Source organism: Parasteatoda tepidariorum, chromosome 12, assembly GCF_982258835.1.
Source record: "Parasteatoda tepidariorum strain Cologne lab strain chromosome 12, Ptep-v5.0, whole genome shotgun sequence".
In the NCBI taxonomy this organism is placed as follows: Eukaryota; Metazoa; Arthropoda; class Arachnida; order Araneae; family Theridiidae; genus Parasteatoda; species Parasteatoda tepidariorum.
The window spans coordinates 23,784,472-23,807,094 of NC_141766.1; the positions used below are offsets into that span (position 1 = coordinate 23,784,472).

A 22,623-nucleotide genomic window follows, 5' to 3' on the forward strand; every position below is an offset into this window, starting at 1 on the left:
GGAGGGGGTACAATTAAATCCAAAATTTAATTTCATTTTGTGAAATATGGACCTGGTAACTTATACTGCTTTATTTAATGAATATTTTTGAAATTATGTTTCAATTTGTGAATGAAATTATAATGTATTTTTATAAAAAAACAAAGAAATTTTAAAAGCAAAGGTTACTAAGTTTTAAAATATAATGAATCGAAATATAAGCCAATAAGAACAATTTGAAATTGCTTTCACTATATGATTATACAATTTCAAATTGCAGAAATAAATCATTTGTTTTTTATAAATTTCATAAAAAGGTAAGTAGCAAATGATTTTGTAGAAAATAAAATAAAAGTTAAATTTTAATGATGGATGATAAATAAATACACGAGCTAAGATTCCCAAAAGAATAAGGAAGAAATAAATTAATGAAATCATTTTAGACTATTTTCTGTTTTTAAATTTCTCACACACAAGTGCAAAATACACGGAGGCCAATTTCCTTTTTATTTTTATTTATTTTTTTTCTGTTGCGTGGTATTTTTGAACGGATCTTAATCTTCAATTGCTGATTTTAAATCTGCAATTAGCTTCTCTCTGCAAGCGACAATTTTTATGAAATTTAATAATGTATTACTAACCAGGATTTTAAAAAAAAAATCGATTAATTCCTGAGTTTTTCCTCTTTTCTGCTGCGTAAGAAGTGGTAGGAAGGAAGCGATAATACTTTTCGGTTAAAATGCTGTAAATGCTGAAGTGCTTTTTTCAAAGCAGGTGGTAATTTCAAACATATACGTTTTTTGAAACTTATACATCAAGATAAATAAACTATACAAGAAATAAAATTTTGAAAAAAAAATCTACGTCTTTGAAACTAATAACAAGAATTATTTTAAGATTGTAATTTCAAGTTTGAAATACTCACACTCGAATTAAGTAAGATCAAGCATTTGTATTAATGCAACAGAGAGTTTTTCCCCTATTGTATTTAAGCGACAGCAATTTACTTGTTTCTGATTATTTCTGATGTAAATAATGTAAAAAAAAGTATACACGCAAAATATTGTTTAACCAAGGAAAAAAAATTAAAATCACTGCATTGGTATCTTAGTTCTTTACTTATTATTTTATTTATTGTTATATTGTTTTGCTTTGTATTATTTTATAATAAAAATCTTAGTGATAAAATAATAATTAAGTGATTATTAACGTTTAACACATTTATAAGGTATCCAAATGAGGCTTCTGTTCTGAAAAAAATTATTGATTTCAAGAAAAAAAAGTAATTATTTATATATTTATTTATTCAAAAATACACAACTTACAGTTCATTTGCGTAAAATCTGAAACGTATAGTTTTTTAGTTATCTTTAATGACAATATTTTACGGAAAAATAATTTTGCAGAAAAAGTTGGGTATTGCAATTAAAATAATCATGACCCTAAAACTTACATTTGTAACTACAATGCGTTTTTTTACTTCCGTTCAGGTTGCAAGAAAGTTTAAATGCTTATCCAGTTAGCTTGTATAAAAAAAAAATTTGTTTTGATTAACTTTTATTTTATTTCAGCTTCAAAAGGTGAACAGTTGAAAAAAAATTGTTTTTTGTTCAAACTTTAAAGTACAACAAACCTTCTTTATATAAAACTGTTCTATTATATTAGGTTAAGAGGAGAATAATAGAAAATGCACTTTTATAAAAAATTAATAAAGAAAAGAGAAACATAATTACTAGTATGCTAGTAACAATGAATGTTTTGTTTTTTTCTAATCCTGATGAAGCTCCGGTTCGCTTGTATTTAGGTGCAAACAATTCCATTCCCCCTACGTCTGACCACGAAGCAATCTAAAAATAAAACAATAATTTGTATTTTGGAAAAATTAGAGAAATATATATATAGATATAGATAGATTAATTTTATTATTTTTTATTATTAATAAGTAAATTTATTTCTTCTAAGATTTAAAATAAATCTGACCTATAAATAGAGGAGTAAAATTATAATAACTCAGGCAATTTTAATATACAGATCCGTGAATAATGGACTCTTTCACTGTAAAAACTTTTTCTCCTTATGATGGCGCCATCTACAAGCAATTTACGAAACGAAATTTACCTTAGAAAAGAACTCTTTCAAAAATTACTAATGATTCTGAGTAATTTCTAAAATTATGTAATTCTGAAATATATTCGTTGTCAAAAAGAAATTTTTTTTATTTCTTCTTGATTGAATCTTTCGCATTTCATTATTATAATGCAAAAAGAACAAAATGAATAATTATAGTTCAAATTCTCATTAAACGAATTAAAACAAATTTAATATTTCACCTGCGAATGGAAATTGAGAAATTGATTGAACTTGCCATTAAAATACATTTATACTCTTCTTTTTACGGTTTTAAATGCCTTGATTAAAGCTAAAACAATTTTTTCGTTGCTTTTTAATCCTTTAGAGATAAGAATAGCGTTGAGAAATATTTCTTATATTACTAAATACAGACGCGTAGATAATTATGTTTTTAAAACAAAAATTAAAAATATAAACTTTTCAATTCATGTTTTTCATTTTTCTGATATTTTTTTTTTCTTCACCCTCTCTTTTTTCAAAAATATTTCGAAATGTTGGGTAAAATTGGAAACTAATTATATACTTTATAAAGAAACTTTCCCCCATTCTTTACATCTTAATATTTTGCATCGATTGGATTTATTTTACTTTAATCCCCTTAATTATTACTTTTAAATTATTAAATTATAATGTTAAATTAAGAAACTTTAAGAAACTGCATAAATTTTGTTTTTAAGCGTTTTAACTTATTGTTATTTCAAACTTTCAATTAATTAATAGTGAAAATTTTTCATATTAACTCTAAATTATTATTTATTCATTTGATATATGTTTTATATTTATTTCTTCATGTTTCTTTTTAATTTTTCACATTCTGAACACTCAACACATGTTAATACATGTTGAACAATTGTTTGTTAATTAACATACCTTCGTCATGTCTGTATTCATGGTCATTTCAATGACATCAACTGAGAAATTTTTTCTATAACCTCTATCATTGAAGCTGATATTTCCAGTTATTCCACGAATGTCTGTCTAAAATTAAATAAGCAAATAGAGAATTATATTATAGTAAATATGTATACATAAATATGTTATTTTAATTTAAATGTTAAAATTTTATGAAGTGATAAATCAAAAATTCGGTAAACCATTGTGGGAAAATAGTTCATTTTTTTATTACCTTTTCGATTAAAATCATTTTTGGTTAATCGTAAAAAATAATAACAAAAAAGAACTTTACTTGACGTTACTTAAACTTAACATTACTTAAATTTAACATTAAAAAACATAACTTGAAAAAAAATGAGACGATATAAAACTTTTAAAAAATGAAATTGAATATATAGTGTTCCCAATGCAAATCACAGAAAATATCTGCTTTAAAAAATAACTAGGAGAAAAAGATCATAAACTCTTTCATCGCGAAGAACGAGCTAACTCATCTTCAAGGAATACTTGGTGGGCTCTATTATTGTATTCGTGAATATAAATGCTATTGATTGCAATTGATTACTATTTTTTTAAGTAAAATATACAAGTTTTCGAGGAATGTGTGCTTTATTTTAATTTTAGTGCTGTGGGGGAACTCTAAGTACACAGAGTGGAACAGAAGCGCGTAATTGCAGCGATGAAAGGTTTTTATCAACCATATTTAAATAACACATAATTTTTGCGTACTTTGTAAGGGGATATGTAATTTTTTCCAATTCTAAGCCGTTTAAAATAATAAGAAAGCTTTAGTTCATAAGTAAGTTTTTTAACACTATTTTTTATGGCTTAAAAATGTATTTAAATGAGCGTGGGGCACAAAATGGATTTACAATGCAGATAATTATCTTGTTTTAAACTACGAGGCATTGCAAAAGCTTAACAGCTGTGCTTCAAATAAATGAATATTTTTTTGTACAGTGTTCTAAAAAATTTCCTTATTTTGATATTAAATTTATCCAACGTTTCCACCAGAGTGAATTAATTTTTTGACTCTGAGGCATGGTTGAAACTTAACAGCTGTGCTTCAACTAAGTTATTTTTTTAAATGCAAATCTTTTATGGACACAATTTTCGTTTTTATATTAAATCTTATCAAATTTAAAGATTGAGTCACGAATTTTTACCTATGAATAATTTCAAGTAAGCTTTTGCTCTTCTTCGGACTAAATTGTTGTTACTATTTTTTTATATAAATATGATCGGGAAAATGTTTCCAAATATTATTTTATTTTGTAACCATCTTTCTACAGTCGATCCAATTTTTTTGATTTTACGACTACTAATGTTTAACTCCGAAGCCTTGTAATTTTGATTCCAATCCAGTAGACAAATGAAATCCTGCATAAAGTATTGGGAGAAATTTGTCTTCGTGGAGGACTTTTTGATGGAACTAACTTGCATTTGCGTTACATGCAGAGTAAACGTTACATGCAGAGGGGACTCTAACGCATGATTCGTCTACCATCGAGGATATTTTACGTCTGCACTGTGATTGGTGCGAGCCGAATGCGGAATTCGTATCGACAAGCCGTCCCTGGGATTCCCTCCCCCTCCTTTTTGCTTATTTCACTATACCATGCAACATATAAAAACGAGTTTACATATTTCAAAAATTAAAATATAATTGTTATAACTGAAAAAATAATAACAGTTTCTCTTATCATATGATTTTAATTGTAGGTGGTGCGAAGATTTATATATCCTGCTGAATAATGTAGTTTAAAATTTAAATTTCCGTAACTTGAACATAATAGGTAAGATAATTTTAAAGAAAGTGAAATAAAAAACATACGTCACTTTCAAACAGAATTTTAATCTGTTACATAATCTCAAAGCAACTGACCTTTCTAAAGTAATGACTAATTTTATCCCCGTGTTCCCATGGAGTGACAGGAATTTTTCTACAATCTATGCCTTTGCTACCATTATTATAAACTTCTCCTCGACGAAAATTATTTCTGAAGATATCTGGTTTTTTCTTAAGAAGTCTGCTATAGGCATCTAAAATCACTTTTGTACCATCATAAGTTAAGGCCACTGCTGCCTGTAAAGGAAAAGAGAAAGAGACTGCAATAAATAATCAAGTTCAATAATAGCATAATATCAAGTAATAATCAAGGTCAATGATACCATAATATCAAGTAATAAAATCAAGTTCCACAATACCATACTAACAAGTAATAATCAAGTTCAATAAGACCATAATATTAAGTAATAGTCAAGTTCAATGATACCATAATATCAAGTAATAATCAAGTTCAACAATACCATAATATCAGTGATGGATTATACATTAGGCCAGACTAGGCCATGGCCTGGGTCCCCCAATGATTAGGGGCACCCTTAAAATGAATTTTTTGAAAATAAATTTTAAAAAATTAATCCTTGTAATTTTGAACCCAATCCAGAAGACAAGGGGACTCCTGGATCAAGCACAGGGAGAAATTTGCTTTCGTGGCGGACTTCTTGATGGAACTAGCAAGCATTGGCGTTACATGGCGCAGAAGACCACGAGAACCTCTCACGGTTAGCCTGACGGTAAAGGGACTACAACCATCAACTCCTACATCAAGAAGCCTCCACACGGTCTTTCATAAGTAGTTCGCGCAGACCGCTTAAAAAGCGAACCAGTTGTGCGCATGTACCCAAAACCTTTTATTAAAGTAATTGAGAGAAATTTATCTTACATATTTGAGAATTGAATCTGTAGTGGTTGACAAGTGAATAAGGCAAGCCAATAATATTCATAAATAAAATAAATTTTTAGTCATATATTTGCTACCACTTTCTTTTTTTAAGTAGATTCTGTATTAAATGACTCGTTCGGTAAGTGGATATCCTTCACAGTGGTCTGATCGGACTACCTGTAAAAAACCGTGTGGAGGCTTTCAGTTATAGGAAGCGTTGCTATAACCCATGATCCATCTACTACGGATGATATTTCACGTCATCACTGTGATTGACGCAAGCCGGATAAATACTTTTAAATACTACCCGGACTTGTAAGTACTCTCAAAGATTTGCTATAGTAGATACCAACTATCCAGATTCGACAATATATTTCAAAATAAGGTAGAGCAGGGGTGTCAAACTCGCGGCCCGCGGGTCGCATGCGGCCCGAGATGAGCATTTTTGCGGCCCAGTCAATATATCAGACGCAAAGTAAAAATAAAATGGAAATGTGAACTAGAAACGAAGCCAGTATATAAAATGATAATATACTTTATTATTTTTATAATATTCCAAGATTTATCTTCTATTTTTGATGTAACCAAATACATATCCGATTTAAATTTATTGTTACAAGGCAAGGATCAGATCATTACGAACTTGTTTGACATAATTAAAGCATTCAAATGTAAACTATTTTTTGGGGTAAGGCAACTGAAAAATGAAGATTTAACGCACTTCCTAAGGTACAACAAGAACAAATCTATTTTAGATGGTACTGCATCGTATCAAAAATACCCACAAAAAATTTCGAATCTTAGAACAGAATTTGAAACAAGGATTTTAATTCTTTGGAAGACAAATTTTGTCTGTTTTCTTCCATTTTCTCAATAAATATAGACTCAGTACCCAGTAATATACAAATGGAAGTGATTGAAATTCAGTGCGACTCAAATTTGAAGGTAAAATTCATTGAAGTGAATGTTCCTGAATTTCAAAAATATTGACCGACAAGGTTTGAAAATACTCGAAAATTCGCATATGAAATTATTTCCATGTTTGGAAGTACTTATCAGTGCGAGCAATTATTTTCTGTTATAAATGAAAATAAATCTCCTGCCCGAAACCGTATAACACTCACGTTGGGTCAATTTTGAAAGTAGTCTCGGCAAAATAAAATTTCTCCCGAAATAGGAAAGATAGTAGCAGAGAAGAGATGTCAAGTATCAGGACGAAAAAAAAATAATTCAACTTTATATATGTTTATTACAATGTACTATTCCAAATAAAAATATTTGTTTCCAGGAACATAGATTTTTTTTTTTTTGCGGCCCACCTAAAGTTAACCTTTGTTTATTTGGCCCAACTTAGCTTTTGAGTTTGACACCCCTGAGGTAGAGAACTACAATCTAAACCTTCTGAGCCATGACGGCTCAAGGGATAGATCGTTCCCCTTCAAAAGAGGTGAACCAGGTTCGAATCCTAGCAATGGCTGATCGATACGATTTCTGCATCCGGTTTGCACCGACCGCAGTGCTGACGTAAAATATCTTCAGTAGTAGACGGATCATAGGTTAGATTTCCCTTGCCACCAAGCTAACCATGAAGGTTTTCGTGATTTTCCTTTCCATGTTTCGCAAATGCTGGTTAGTTCAATCAAAAAGTCCTCCAGAAGGCAAATATCTCCCAATACTTTATCCAGGAGTTCCCTTGTTTTCTGGGATGGGTAAATCATTATAAGGCTATGAAGTTGAACATTTGTAGTCATAAACCTAAAAAATTGGATCGGCTGTTTAACAAAGGTTATAAAATAAAATAAAAAGTCTAAACCTTGCAGATTTTTAGCTAATTTTGCAACTTTTTAAAAGGCTAAGCATGGGGTATTGTTTTAGTGAAATTAAATACATGCGCAGGTTGGTTTGCTCAACTTAGGCTTGTAACCCTTTGTCAAGTAGAAAGACCAAGCTGGAGAAGGATATGACAAAGAATACATCCAGGGTTATGGCGGGATTCAAATTCGATATTTCATCCTTCTCACAGAGTTTGGTGGGTGATACCACTCGGCAAGTGAGTCTCCGGCTCAACTGTACCAAAGTGGATTAACACATATGCCATGGTCCTTATAAAATTTAAAAAGTGGATGCAAAATTTAGGAAATTAAATGTAACTTAACAAATTCACATTCACCACTATGCTGATTATTTTGAAATAAATATATATAGAGTTACTGTTCGTTGTATTTAATTTTCATTGTGAAGTGATAGCAATGGAAAAGAAATTTGTATAATTTTTTTTTTATAATTATAACACCAGTTTTTAAATATTTAAGGGATCTAGAAGATTTTTTCTAAAGAAATTTCCAATTATTTGACGAAACAAATATGTGTTATAACCATTTATTTTTTCTGAGTAATCTGAACTTAAGTACAGGCCTGCCAACTACTACGCTTTTAGCAAAATATTTTATAAAGTGGTAACCTCTCAAAAACCAAAGCAATCAGAATTATTGGTAATTTTGCCAATATTTTAAGAGCCTCACTACGAAGTAGCTAGAACGCAGTGTCGTTGCGTGCGAACTTTTAAATCATTCATATGTAGTAGTGTCGAAAATAAGTTTAAATGATTAAAAAATAATTCTATAAAAACTAAACATAGCTACAGATAGAATAATTTTAACAAAAGCGTAAAAAGTCGGCAGCCCTGTAGGTACAAGATAATATTCAATTCACATCTGAAATTGCAATGAAAATAAAAAAAAAACATAATTATTTTCTAAACTGGAATTGTCGTCAAGCCCAAGTATTTTAATTAACCCGTTTTGCGCCGAATTTATATATTGAAATGATGCAAAAAGTGGTTTAATGGAAAAAGTGGTATAATATATTATCGAAATTAATTGGTTTTTCTACTGTTAGAGCATGCAAAACGTCTCTGATAGATCAAAAAGTATAGTTCGTTCATCAGGAGTTGGCACTTGGCTCCACCTCCTCGGACGCAGAGTTCATTTCAGGGCGGGGGAGTAAGAGGAAAAACCTTACCCCGTTTGAAATCGAGATAACCTCTAATGCGCGCAAAGCCTCCACACGGTTTTTTATAGGTATTCCAATCAGACCACGATGAAGGCAAACCAGTTTACGCAAGAGCCCTTTAATAGAAAATCTAGTAAAAATAAAAAAGTGGTAGCAAATATGAGTCTAAAAATTTGCTTAGCTTTTTAATATGATTTGTTTGTCTTATTTACTTGTCTACCACTACAGATTAAATTCTCAAATATATATGACAAATTCCTCTCTCTCACTTCTAAAATAGAATTTGGCTTCATGCGCTCAAATTGTTCACTTTTTAAATAATCTGCTCAAACTACTTATAAGAAACCGTGTGGAGGCTTTCTGATGTAGAAGGTGATGGCCAAACACAAACAGTGAATTCTTTTTCAGTCACTTACTTCGCTTTAGCATCAGCTATAATACCTTTCGTTATTCTAGCTAATTAATATTTAAAAACTTTCTCCCAGAAAAATATCTCAAAAAGAACAAACTATTCAATAAAAAGAGAGAAATATCAACACGTTTATGAAATTAAATGCACATGTTCAAAATATGCACATGAAGGTTGCGAAAAAAATATTTTTGTCATGCGATCGCCAAATAGCAGCCTTGTTCACATCCTTCTCCCCAAAATAGCGAAATAATATCTTCCGATAGCACGTGATGAAGGCGGAGCCAAGTGCCAACTCCTGGTGAATGTTAGCATATAAGCATATATATTTGCATAAGTTAGCATATATATTTGAGAATTGAATCTTTAGTGGTAGACAAGCAAATAAGACGAACCAATTACATATATACATTTAAAAAAAATTAGATTTATATTTGCTATCACTATCTTATTTTTACTAGATATTCTATTAAATGGCTCTTTCGTAAACTGGTTTACTTTCATAGTGGTCTGATCGGACTACTTACAAAAAACCGTGTGGAGGCTTTCAGTTGTAGGAGGCGTTTGTTGATCTAACTCACCCGGTTGTTTCCATTTGGTCTCGTAAGGTTTGAAAAGGGTAAGGATCGTAAAAACCCCACTGTGGTTCCATATTGATTTGTCACATACAGTGGATTTAAAAAAAAAATCTAACACTACATATTCATTAATGGAAGTGTTTTTCATATATCTACCTAGTTTTGAAGTTAGACATTAGTAGACTAAATTTACTTATACCTAAACAATTTTTCCTTATTTTTTTTCATTGAAGGTCAAACACATTTTATTTTATATTTATGATTATATCTTGCCATAGAACTTACCCGTTATCAACACCTGGAAAAAATCATAAAATTGTATTTATGAAGTATGTTCACTAACCGAGATATGTTCAGTGCCTGCTCCAGGCCATCTAGAAGAATTTAGTGTTTTCCACATGCTAAGAAATTGCGTTGTCTCCGGACTCTGGGCCTGGATAATCCGGAAGCCGGTGATATTAATAGCTCCGAATTCTTGCACCTCCTTCTTCCAGTACTCATCCATTACCTGCGATAAAAATAGAACATTTAAACGTGACCTCAATGCTTCAGAGCTCAGGAGGGCTGTATCAGAAATTTTAGAAAAAAATGGCCGGATATTTTTCTTTCGGGAGACGTGAGCTATTTTAGTTATTTTGAAGAAAGTTTTCGTGCTATTAGTTTTAAGTTACTATTTTTGGGTATTAATTCTGGATGAATGATGTTAGTAGGGAATTTTAAAGGGTTATTTTCATGAAAGAGCACTTAATTGGATTAAAACGATGTTAAAGTGATTTCATAATTTAATGGTAATTTGGTGGAAGTGTGGAAAATTTTTATAAATTTCTCAAAATGATTACTAATTATTATTTTGAACTTGTCGAGTATTCTTTAAAAGTAAAATGTTTCGTTTCATTTTGAAGATTACAGAAGCATAAGAGTTGGAAAATTTAGTTTTCCTAAATTGTTATTGCGCAACCATTTTAAATATTGTAGGAATTTACTACTTCCACATCAGCAAACATATAAATGTGGTATATGGTTCCAGAGGTCCATGAAAAGTTTTATTAGTGGTAGTAAATTTAGGATATTGATAGAAGATATTTCTTATTTTATTATACCACTTTATTTTTAAGTGGATTAGAAGCTGGGATTTCCATGCATCTATACCTTCTTCGGAAAATGTTTTTAACGGTGGTAACGCAGAAATTAAATTTCGACTTTTGTTTTAGTTTCACTGAAAATATGACAAACTTCGATCATCTAATACATTTATAGCCACCACTGAATCTTATATTAAAAAAAAAAATAAGTTGACTGTATGAGAAATGAACAATGCAAGACGTCTAAACAATAAAGTGGTAGCTTTTAGAGAGAAAATGTGACTAACTTTGATCATCTAATGCATTTATGACCACCACTGAATATTATATTTTAAAAAATAATTATTTAACTGCATGAGAACTGGAACCTACAGATGAATTAGTTGGAGCCCCTAGCGGGGCTGATGCTAAGATAACCAACACATATGAGCATGAGTACTGCGACCTACAGGGCTTTTAAATGCTAAAATGGTAGCTTGAGAAAGAAAAATCCCTTCAAATATAAACGTATATTTACTACCACTATAAGATTTGCAGGAACTCTGCTAATATTAATAATTTTGGGGCCAATTAGCCTATTTGTGCCTATCGTCCTTTCTAAAGGGACAGTTACTTTTTTCTCAAAAAAAAAAAAAAAGTGTTAGCACAAATGATTTATTGCTAGGATTAATTTAGCAGAAACAAAGTAGCTTCCTCTATCATACTAAATTAAAACTATAAACGTTTTGAATTTGAATGTGACACATTTCATTTTTAACCCCTTGGGGACGGGTGATTCAGTAAAAGCATTCGTACAAAATCAGGATCAGGTCGTAATTAAATAAAAAACGGTAAGTTAAATGTAGTCGTTTCTAATTTGACAGACTTACTTTGCTTTTACTTTAATTATTGTTAGTTTAATCATATATATAATCAATGTTAATTCAAAGTATAACTAAATAATTTTATTTTGAACAAAGTAGTGGTGAATTAAATAAATCAAACAATTATAACTCCGCCCACAAATAAACTGCTAAAGAATTACTTTGATTACCAGTTTTATCTTTTTACCCTGGCCAATACGGTTTCATGCTGGCACGTATTTGTGACAGTCGACGCGAAAGGGTTAAAGTAGTATGTAATAACATAGAGGAATATTCACTTGGTATAAACAAATATGTACGACCACTTTTTTTAGAAAGCAGTTTTTCATATACAGACTGCTTTTTGAGCCTAAGGCATAAATGGGTTAAATATCTGCAAAAACAAAAAATTTTTAGCTGTACATTCATTCGAAAGACAAGACAAATGTAGATAGAGAATGTCTGTAGTTTTAACCCTTTACGCTCCGAGTACTTTAAAATGCTGTTTGAACTAATTTAAACCACAATCATTCAAAATATATTAAACAGTATTTTAACATATTTTTTAAATTCAGTAATTAATGTGGCTACTAATTACTGAAATATAGTAAGAAAAAAGGGTTAAATTGCGGTTTTCACTCGTGTGTATAAGGTTTTAAAATTAAAAGTTTGTTATTTTCCTTATTAAAAGTGCTTCGAAAAATGCATTTAATTACCTAACACACGGACCCCTATGCCTTACGCCTACATTATGTAAGCAGTTTTAGAATTAGATAACAAAATATATTAAAAAATTGGGTATGACGTCATAATCAATGAAACAAATTCTCTCTCTCTCTCTATTGACTTTAGTCTAGACTTCTTTTTTCTATTCATCATACCTTACTGTAAAAATTTAATAGTAATGGAGATCTTACATTATTTCAAGTTTTCCGCGAAATTTTTGCATTATCAAGTAAAATTTTGTTAACAATTTAACTGAATATTACCATAAAACGTATAATAAATATCTTATTTTCCATCTGAGTTAATTTATATACACTTATACATTTAGTATTACCTTATCAAGAAATTTAAATAGATTAATCTAAACTACTTTTTCTATGTATCATGACTTACTGTAAAAGTTTAATATTAATGTAAATCTTACATTACTTCAAATATCCCTCGAAAGTTTTAAATGCTCAAATTAAATTATGTCGAAGTTTTATTGAATAATATCCAAAAAAATTATAAATAAAAATCCTATTTTCAATCTGGGTTAGTTTATGTACCCTTATACTTTTAGAGCTACCTTATCAATCAATTTAAATATATTAATCTAAACTACTTTTTCTAAGTATCATGATTTACTGTAAAAGTTTAATAGTAATGTAGATCTTACATTACTTCAAATATCACTCGAAATTTTTACATTTCCAAATTAAATTATGTCAAAGTTTTACTAAATAATAGCCAAAAAAATTATAAATAAAAATCCTATTATCAATCTAGGTTAGTTTATGTACCGTTATACATTTAAAATTACCTTATCAATAAATTTAAATCTGTTAATCTAAACTACTTTTTCTATGTATCATGATTTACTGTAAAAGTTTAATAGTAATGTAGATCTTACATCTCTTCAAATATCTCTCGAAATTTTTACATGCTTAAATTAAATTATGTCCGTATTTTATTGAATAATATCCAAACAAATTATAAATAAAAATCCTATTTTCAATCTGGGTTAGTTTATGTACCTTATACATTAAGAATTACCTTATCAATCAATTTAAATACCGCAATAATTCAACCATGTAAGCATTTTTAGTGAACTAGAAAAATTGAACATGATTTCCAAGAAATAAAATTTCAAAACAGACAAAATTTGCCGGGATATATGAAAGGTATTTTCTGCTTCAAGTAGCTGAAGTAAGCAAACTCAAACATAAACTTCTCAAATATCGATGTTAACCGAGCAGAAAATAGCAGAAGACTACGTCTGATTGATCTTTTCCGACTCCGATAAAATGCAGCCTATATAATTTGTGCTTTATCGGAGGGCATCTTTTGAATGAAAGAAGTTACAAATAGACTTGATCGATGGAGTATTATGTTTATTAAGAATTGACCAGTTAAATACACATTTGAGATCTACTATAAATACACAGTGGGAAGAGTTGGCTAATATTTACATTTCGGACTCAAGATATGTTTGTTATAAACAAATATAGGAAATGAAATCGTTTTTAATAACTAAAAAATAGAAAAGATAACTTAAAATTACCTTTTTCTTGAAAATTTTAAGATAATTTTTTTTTTAAAAATAAAATGTCAGAAAATAAACTATTTTTTAAAAATTTCTATCACTATTAGTTTAAAAATCATTTTTAATGTTTATATAAAAGTTTATTATTTTTAAAGTTAAAAAAATGCCATGCGATTAAATCTAGAACCCACGATGGTACATAGTGCTGCCGTAAAAAATAAATAGTTAGAAAAAATTTAAAAAAACATTAAATTTTCGTTATTTAAAATATACATCATTTTTGATGTTTTAAAATTTCTGTTTAAATTGTTAGACTTCATGTAACTGAAGCTAGTTTGGGATTTGATAAATGTAAAATATTTTTTTTCTGCCACAGGCATACTAATATTTTACAGCAGAAAGGGTAGATTTTGATAAATTATTAAGTTATTTTTTTTAACTTTATTTAAATAAAATTGACCTCATTAGAATCGTTAGACCTCGCTAGAATTGTTAGACCTGGTTTTGGAATCAATAAATCTAAACCATTGCTTTTTCAGATGCAATATTTTATTTCACATCTAAATATTTATTTCAAAATGGGCTAATTTTGTAATATTACGACCAAAGCTGGCATATATATTCTTTAATTGTGATTGGAGATTAAGATTTAATCAAAAAATCCTTAATAATAACAATATCTTACGAATTGTTATTTAAATAAGCAGCAATATAGGTGCAAGAAAAGAAAAGAATAAAAGGAATAAAACTCTTTTTAGTGATGTAAATTCTGTTTTTCATCACCAATCACGATCTCGCAATAATATTTTCAACTACAACGTATAATACTTTTTCCAACCATATAATTCTATATATATATGTATGTATATATATATGTATGTATATATATATATATATATATATATATATATATATATATATATATATATATATATATATATATATATATATATATATATATATATATATATATATATATATATATATATATATATATATATATATATATATATATATATATATATATATATATATATATATATATATATATATATATATATATATATATATATATATATATATATATATATGGGCAGATCTCTAGAAACTTTAACTTTTGATAATCAAAAAAAATAATAGGCACACTATTTTGACACCTCCAAAATTGTTTGAAATGGTATAAAATATTAGAAAATAATCGTGAACAACGAAAATTTTGATGCTCTTATTAGTATAAACAAAATATTAAAATTTTTGAATTTTCCTTATTTACCCTTTATTTTTCATCAAAAATTATTAGTTTCATAAATAAATTGAAAAATTTTAATGTTAAGTTAAATTGCTATAAAATGTATAAAAAGACTTACTTTAATTATTTTCAGTCAAAAAATATCTTCAATTAGTAAAACATGGGGAAAAAACTAAGTTCTGATATGTTAAATTCAATTAATTATTCCTGTAGTTACGGTTTGACAGGGTTACGGTCTGGACAACCTAGGAAATTGATCTAAAACTTTACTCAGATGCAACGCATTGCGATGCACACAACACACAAAATAAATTAGGCAAAGACAAACGTGTGATCAAAATTTTGATTGATTTTAACATTTTCTTTTTAGATCCGCGTCTGGTTACGGTCTTGACATCGTTACTGTTATGGATTTTTATTTACCAGTATAGTTACCAGTTTATAGTTTATAGTTATTATACCAATTTATAGTTACCAGTTTTTACTCCGGTGCGCTGCCAAGATGAGACAATCTAGCGTGACCCACCGGTGGGTCTCACTGGCGTGAACGTGTTAATTATTGAGAAATAGAATGAATGAATGTTTGGTAGATGTGATAAATGCTTGTTTCAAAATATATTTCAAATGTGTATCTGTCTTTTTCTTTTGGTCAAATAATAAGTAGGTTGGATGAAGAAAAGATCAAAGAGAAGATAATTATTGTAAAAAAAAACAAAAAGCATATTTGCTTACTTCGCTTCTGTGCAAGTGAAAAGAAAAATGCTAGAGTAGACCAAAAAGTTTCGGAAAAGCGTCTTGACAACTATTTTATTCTACCTCATAATATTATGAACGTAAAAATAGAATTACGAAAATATGATAAAATAATGTTTTTTTAAGAAATTAGATTTACTTATTATACAAAAATATCAAATTGTGAGCAAAAAGAAAATGTCGCATACGTTGATTTACTAAATTTAATTTAAATGTCTGTTGCTCGTAGTTTCTTACAAAAGATAAAGAATAAACACAGGAAAATAATCAAAGGATAGTAAACACATGTTTACTTACTAAATTACTGAGCAGGAAATGTTAGTTACGGCAACCCATACTAATATCATGGACGTAGGTAACATTAATTATTTTGCCAATTGTTGCAAATTTATAATGTTTTTGCTATTATTTAAAACAATATAGTTAACTGGAACCTTTGAGTTAGCAACTAAGCGCTTGATTCAAAGTCTTATCAAGAAAAGCAAATGATGTTTAATGCAATATTATGAATAAATGTTTGGTAAACGTTTAAAATTTATTTCTAATGACTGTTTCTTTGACAAAAGATAAATGGATATGCACAAAAAAAAATCTATGTATAGTAGAAATCATTTTCCCATTCCTATCTAATCAGTAAGAAAGAATAGTAGTTTATTGTGGAATTTGTGGCGATATGAAAATATTTTTGATAGTTTTAAAATAATATGGGTTAGCAGAAACGCCTGGGTTGGATACTAAGCGTTTGATTCAAAGTCTTATCAGGGTAAGCAAGTGCTGTTTAATCTTTTTAGTACAATAAATATTTTATAATCTCTTAAAAATTATTACTAATGTCTTTTGTCTTTTTTAATAAGATATAAACAAATATGCTGAAAAAAATCAATGGATAGTAAAAACAAAATTTCGCTTACTAAAGTACTAAATATGAAATCATAGTTTCTCCTTATTTAAGTTTTTGCGAATAGAAAATATTTCTGGTATTTTATAAAGAATATGGTTTAGAAGAAATGTTAGGGTTGAAAACAAAGATTTTGGTTCAAAAGTATATCAAGGAAAGCAAGTTTTGTTTAATTTCTAATGACTAATTTGTCTTTTTTGACAAAAGATAAACAGATATGCAAAATAAATTCAATGGATTTTGGGAAACTAAGCATTTCATTTAAAGTGTTACGGAAAAAAAACAAGTATTGTTTAATTTCTTAATGCAATATAAGGAAAACATTTTTGATTATCTTTTAAATTTATTTCTAAGGCATATTTGTCTTTTTGACAAAAAGAAGCGAATATGTGGAAAAAATCAATAGAGAGTAAAAAACGTATTTTTTAAGTGAAATTGTGAGCAGCAAATGACAATTGCGTGTATTGTTTTGGGAAAAGTTAAAATATTTCTAGCATTTTATAAATGATATTGGTTTGTAGGAAAGTCAGGATTTGAAACTAACTGAAAGCAAATTTTGTTTAATTTTTGTAACGCAATATCATGAATACATGTTAGTTAATATTTTAAAATTTATTTTTAATTTTCGCTTGTTTTTATGAAAAAATATAATCTGAATAAAAATATAAAATCTGTATTATGTAAGTTACTGCAAAATAAAAATATTTCTAGTATCTTTTTAATAATATGGGTAAGCAAAAACGTCAAGGTAAGAAACTAAGTGTTTAATTCAGTTTCATCAAGGAAAGCAAGTGTTATTTAATTTTTGATTTCAATATTATGGATAAATGTTTGATTACCTCTCAAAATTTATTTCTAGCGTCTATTTGCTTATTTTTTTTCTTAGGGGGTGAAAGATAAAGAAAAATATACAAAAAGAATTAAAGAGCAATAAAACATTTTACTTACTAATCTAGAGAACAAGAAATGATAGTTGTGTATAATGTATGGCTTATAGAAATGAAAATATTTCTGGCAATTTTTAATTAATATTGGGTAGCAGAAATTGTAGGATGGAAACTGAGCGTTTGTTTCAAATTGCTACCAAGGAAAGCAAATACTGCTTAAATTTTAATGCAATGTTAGGAAAGAATGTTTGGTAGCATTTAAAAATTTATTTCTAATGTCTGTTTGTCTTTTTGATATGGGAAAACGGATAGGTATTAAAAAAAATTAATGGATGGCAAAAAACATTTTTACTTAAAGAAGTAGTGAGCAGGAAATGATAGTGGCGTATTATGTAAGTTGCGGAGAAACGAAAATACATTTGGCATTTTATAAATATCATGGATTAGCAAAATGTCAAGGTTGGGAATTAAGCGTTTGTCTCAGAGTTTTATAAAGTAAAGCAAGGGTTTTTTAATTTGTTAATACAATATCACGAATAAGTGTTTGGTAATCCTTTAAAATTATCTAATGTCTGTTTGTCTTTTTGACGGAAGATGTACTTAGATACAGAAAGAATAAATGGATAATAAGAACAATTTTACTTACTGAAGTAGTGAGCAGGAAATGATAGTTGCGTATATTGTAAGTTATGGCAAAATGAAAATATTTATGATATTTTAAAAACAATATGAACTAGAAAATGTTATAGTGTAATATGAGGTGAAATGAAAATATTTCTGCAATTTTTTAAATAACATGGATAAGTAGAAACGTTAAGATCGAGAGCTAAGCGTTTGATTCAAAGTGTTACCAAGGAAAGCGAGTGTTGTTTATTTTTTTTAATGTTATATCATGAATAAATATTCGGTAATCTTTTAAAATATATTTCTAGCGTCTGTTTGTCTTTATGACAAGAGATAAACTGATATGCAGAAGAAATTAATAGAAAATATTAAAAAGTGCTTACTAAAGTAATGAGCAGGAAATGATATTTGAGTATTATGTAAGAAAATAAAAAATTTCTAGTATTTTATAAGTAATACAAAGATGCCAACTGCTCCGGACACGCCAAAATAATTAAAAAAACGGTAAATAACTACAAACTAAATTTTGCAAATATTTGACTATTTTTGCTTGCTTTTTAAATAGTATAGCATGACATAGCTACTATAACGTGGTGAATTATATTAACCTACGAATTATTTAGAAATAGCGGTGGATAAAAATCTACTAAATTGAATTTATTAAACCAAGAATCACAATTGATAAACTACCACTTCAAAATATTTATTTGCTGACCGGAGCAAGTTGGCATCGCGGTAATATGGGTTAGCGAAAAAGTCAAGGTAGGAAATTAAGCGTTTGAGGCAGTGCAATCAAAGAAAGCATGTGTTATTTGATTTTTTAATTCAATATTATGCATACCTGCCAACTCTTCCGGATTTTCCGGAAGATTTTATTTTCATATTTAAAGTGGTAGTAAATATATACTATTTTTTCTTTCATAAAGTTAGTTTTTTAATGATTTTAATCACCATTATTCTTACAAAAATTAAGCAGATATATTAATATGCGTTACTATTATGGTTGTCAACTCAAGTTTTCTCAAATACAACGTATTTGTTTGCTTAAAATTGAAGTTTTAATTCCATTTTAATACCACTGGGAAAAAAGATAATGGAAGGAATTAAAAGTTGGCAGGTATGATTATGGATAAATGTTTGATTACCATACAAAATTTATTTTTATCGTCTTATTTTATGACGAAAGATACAGATAAATGGAGAAAAAAAATCAAAGAGAAGTGAAACATTTTACTTACTAAACTAGTGAGCAGGAAATGATAGTTGCGTCTCCCCATATAAATATCATGGACGTGGTTAACAATTATTGTCTGGCCATTTTCAGAACTACAGTCTAAGACTATGTATTTTCTGCTTTCTGGATCGGAATTTTCTAATTCCCTCAAAAATCCATTGGCATCCGTGGCATTTGATATACGCTTCACTATCTTCACATCTAAGTTATACTCATCGGTGGTCAACTCAAAAATGTGCTGAAGTTTTAAAAGTCCTGTAAGAAAAAAAGGAAGAAAATGAAAGTAATTGAAAGAAATGCTCTTCCGCTACACTTTACTGGAGGAATGAAGCAGAATCTTTTTTCTTTGGATCGAAACTTCATTGTGAAGCTTTGGTCACCTGCGAAACTTTTGTTGATGCTCAGATTGGAACTTTCTTTTCAGGATTAAATCTTAAATTAAGAAACTTTTTTTCTTCAGAAAAGGGTGTGAAAAGCGTTTCCTAATTCTTAGGGTTGTAGACTTTTTAAATCTCTTCACGAAAAGTAATTTGTATAAATTGATTACTTTACCACATTTTTGCTTTGTTTCCTTTAGTGTTTTAAGTATTAATGGGTATTTGTTTTGGAAATGTTCGAGTTTTATGAAAAGCAAATAATTGGAAACGGGGATTTATACTGTATATTCGAAATTAAGAGAACAAGATTGATCATGTTTGGGAAAGAAAATTAATAAATGCTGGATTTGTAAACCGTTATGAAAATGTTAATGGAAATTATTTGATGTTAATTAAAGGCAAATATTAAGCGTTAGTTTCAAAATGAAAATTGATTTACACCTATATCAATTGATTTATGGGAAACCTATAGACACACGGTGCTCAGAAAATCAAAAAATCAAGTACATAGAGCCGTAAAAGTGTAAGTAATAGGGAAATATATTTTGTTGTAGCAACATTTATGTAAAAAAGCGTAAATCTTGGTTATAATGCTATACACGCCATGACTAACTATAAATTTAGATATATGTGTATGAAGCTTACTAGTTAGGTAGTTAAGCTTATAAGCGTTGGTAGAATGGTTTAGTATTACTATATTATTTTATTACCTCTTTGTAAATTCTTTCTCAAATATATTAGAAATTGAAAGCTATACATTTTTACGTCATATGAACCGTTTATCTGCCTCACTCTTATTTTTTTGCAAATACTAATGGAAAAATTATGCCTCTATAAAAAACGTGATAGAAGGTTTACATATAAATTAAATATAATTATCTTAAAAAAATACATTACTTTCAGTTTAAAACAACATATATATCACATGATATGTAATTTTGTATAATAATTTAATTTTGTTTCGCAGGAATATTCCGTTTTTCCAATTGTAAGTGCTCTGAATGAAAGATTTGAGTAACCAATTTTTAACATTTTGAAAGAGACATGTTCCAAAAATAGAACATTAGTAATATAATGGTTAAGTATATTATCTACTATTGTTATTTTGCGCTGCCGTTTCTATATTCATAGTCATAACATGCAAAGTTAAAACAATAACATTAATAGCCCAAAATGTTTGATCGATATTCAAAATAAAGTATTAGAATTTTTTTTTCTGCCAGCAACGATGAAATGAATGTGATTAAATTCCAAATCCGTATTTTTAAATTTTGCCACCACCCCATTTTTCATTCTTTGCTAAATTAAATTTTCAAATTTCAATTTTCAATATTCAAAGCTACATTCAATTTTCTTTTTGTTTGCATTTAAGGGAGAAGAGGAAAATAAGGCTCAACTATTTTTTATTCAACTTTAAAGAATAACTGAGCGGTAAAAAAGAAGTCAAATTCTTACTCGTTTTCTTTTTGTTTTGAATATAGCTAGATATTTAAAAGTTTGGAACCGTAAATATAAACCTCAGGCTATTTTTCAGGATTTTATTTTACTTCATAAGAAGCTTCGAACTATTTGATTTGATCTCCATTTAATAGAATATATATATATACTTATATACACAGACACACACACACACACACACACATATATATATATATATATATATATATATATACATACCCTCAAACTGCTACGGAATTTCCGTAGTTTCAGAAATCTTCTTTTCAGACGGTAGCAAAATTAATGTCTTAATATTTAAAAAAAATTGATTTTAGCGTAACTTGTCCACTATTACTTATAAAAGTGCAGGCCATATGCATACCTGCCAACTTTTACGCATTTGGCGTAAAATTTTATTTCTGTAATTAAAGCGGTAGTAAAATGCATGCTTTCTATGTATTCTTTGCATTTATAAACATAATTTAAAATCTTTTTAACTACCACTATTTTTAAAAAAATAAAGCATATATATTAATATGTAATACTGTCCTGACAGTCGCTTAATATTTTTCAAAACACAACATATGTTTCTGCCTAAAATTGTAATTTAATTTCTATTTTACTACCACTGGGGAAAATCATCCTCAAATGGATTATAAGTTGGCAGGTATGCATATGGCTAGATTGTTAAGTTCTGATAAAAGTTTTATGAGAGATCCATTTTCTTTAAAAATTTCTACTTTGGTTCGCTACCACTAGAAAGAATTATTTTCAAAATCTTCATAAGTTGGAGGGTATATATATATATATATATATATATATATATATATATATATATATATATATATATATATATATATATATATATATATATATATATATAAATATATATGCATGGATGCCAACTTGCTCCGCTTTGTAAAATAGTATTTTCTAGTGGTAGCGAAATTCAAGTTACTTTCAGTTTAGCATTTTCACTTTTAAGTAATTTTATCACCACTAAATATCAAAAATTATAAGTATCATATAAAATGCGACGTTCAAGCTTAAATCTACCGGTTTCTCTATTAAAAAGTAGGCGTAACTGTCCTTCTCTTACGAATTTTGCTATATAATATGCTACCACTTTATTAAAGCTATTCCGGAAAGTGGAGAAGTTGGCGTCCCAGTATATAGATACATATATATAGAGAGAGAAATACTTGAAAAATATCTTATAGATTGGTATAAAACCTAAAGCTTACAAAAAATTTTTGTA

The 22,623-nt window shown here is 28.3% G+C and overlaps 1 protein-coding gene across 2 annotated transcripts in view; it reads right to left on the reverse strand.

The window, feature by feature from the left end:
* The window catches only part of LOC107442611 (glutamate receptor 1), a 273,575-nt gene that overhangs the window by 128,450 nt on the left and 122,502 nt on the right, over window positions 1-22,623 (reverse strand). For both annotated transcript variants that reach the window (XM_071188105.2, XM_071188106.2), the window contains exons 4-8: window positions 19,556-19,806; window positions 10,075-10,239; window positions 4,889-5,089; window positions 2,980-3,087; window positions 1,713-1,826 (exon numbers count right to left, since the gene is read on the reverse strand). In XM_071188105.2, coding sequence (XP_071044206.1) covers window positions 1,713-1,826; window positions 2,980-3,087; window positions 4,889-5,089; window positions 10,075-10,239; window positions 19,556-19,806 — 839 coding nt within the window. The remainder of the gene's footprint in view (window positions 1-1,712; window positions 1,827-2,979; window positions 3,088-4,888; window positions 5,090-10,074; window positions 10,240-19,555; window positions 19,807-22,623) is intronic.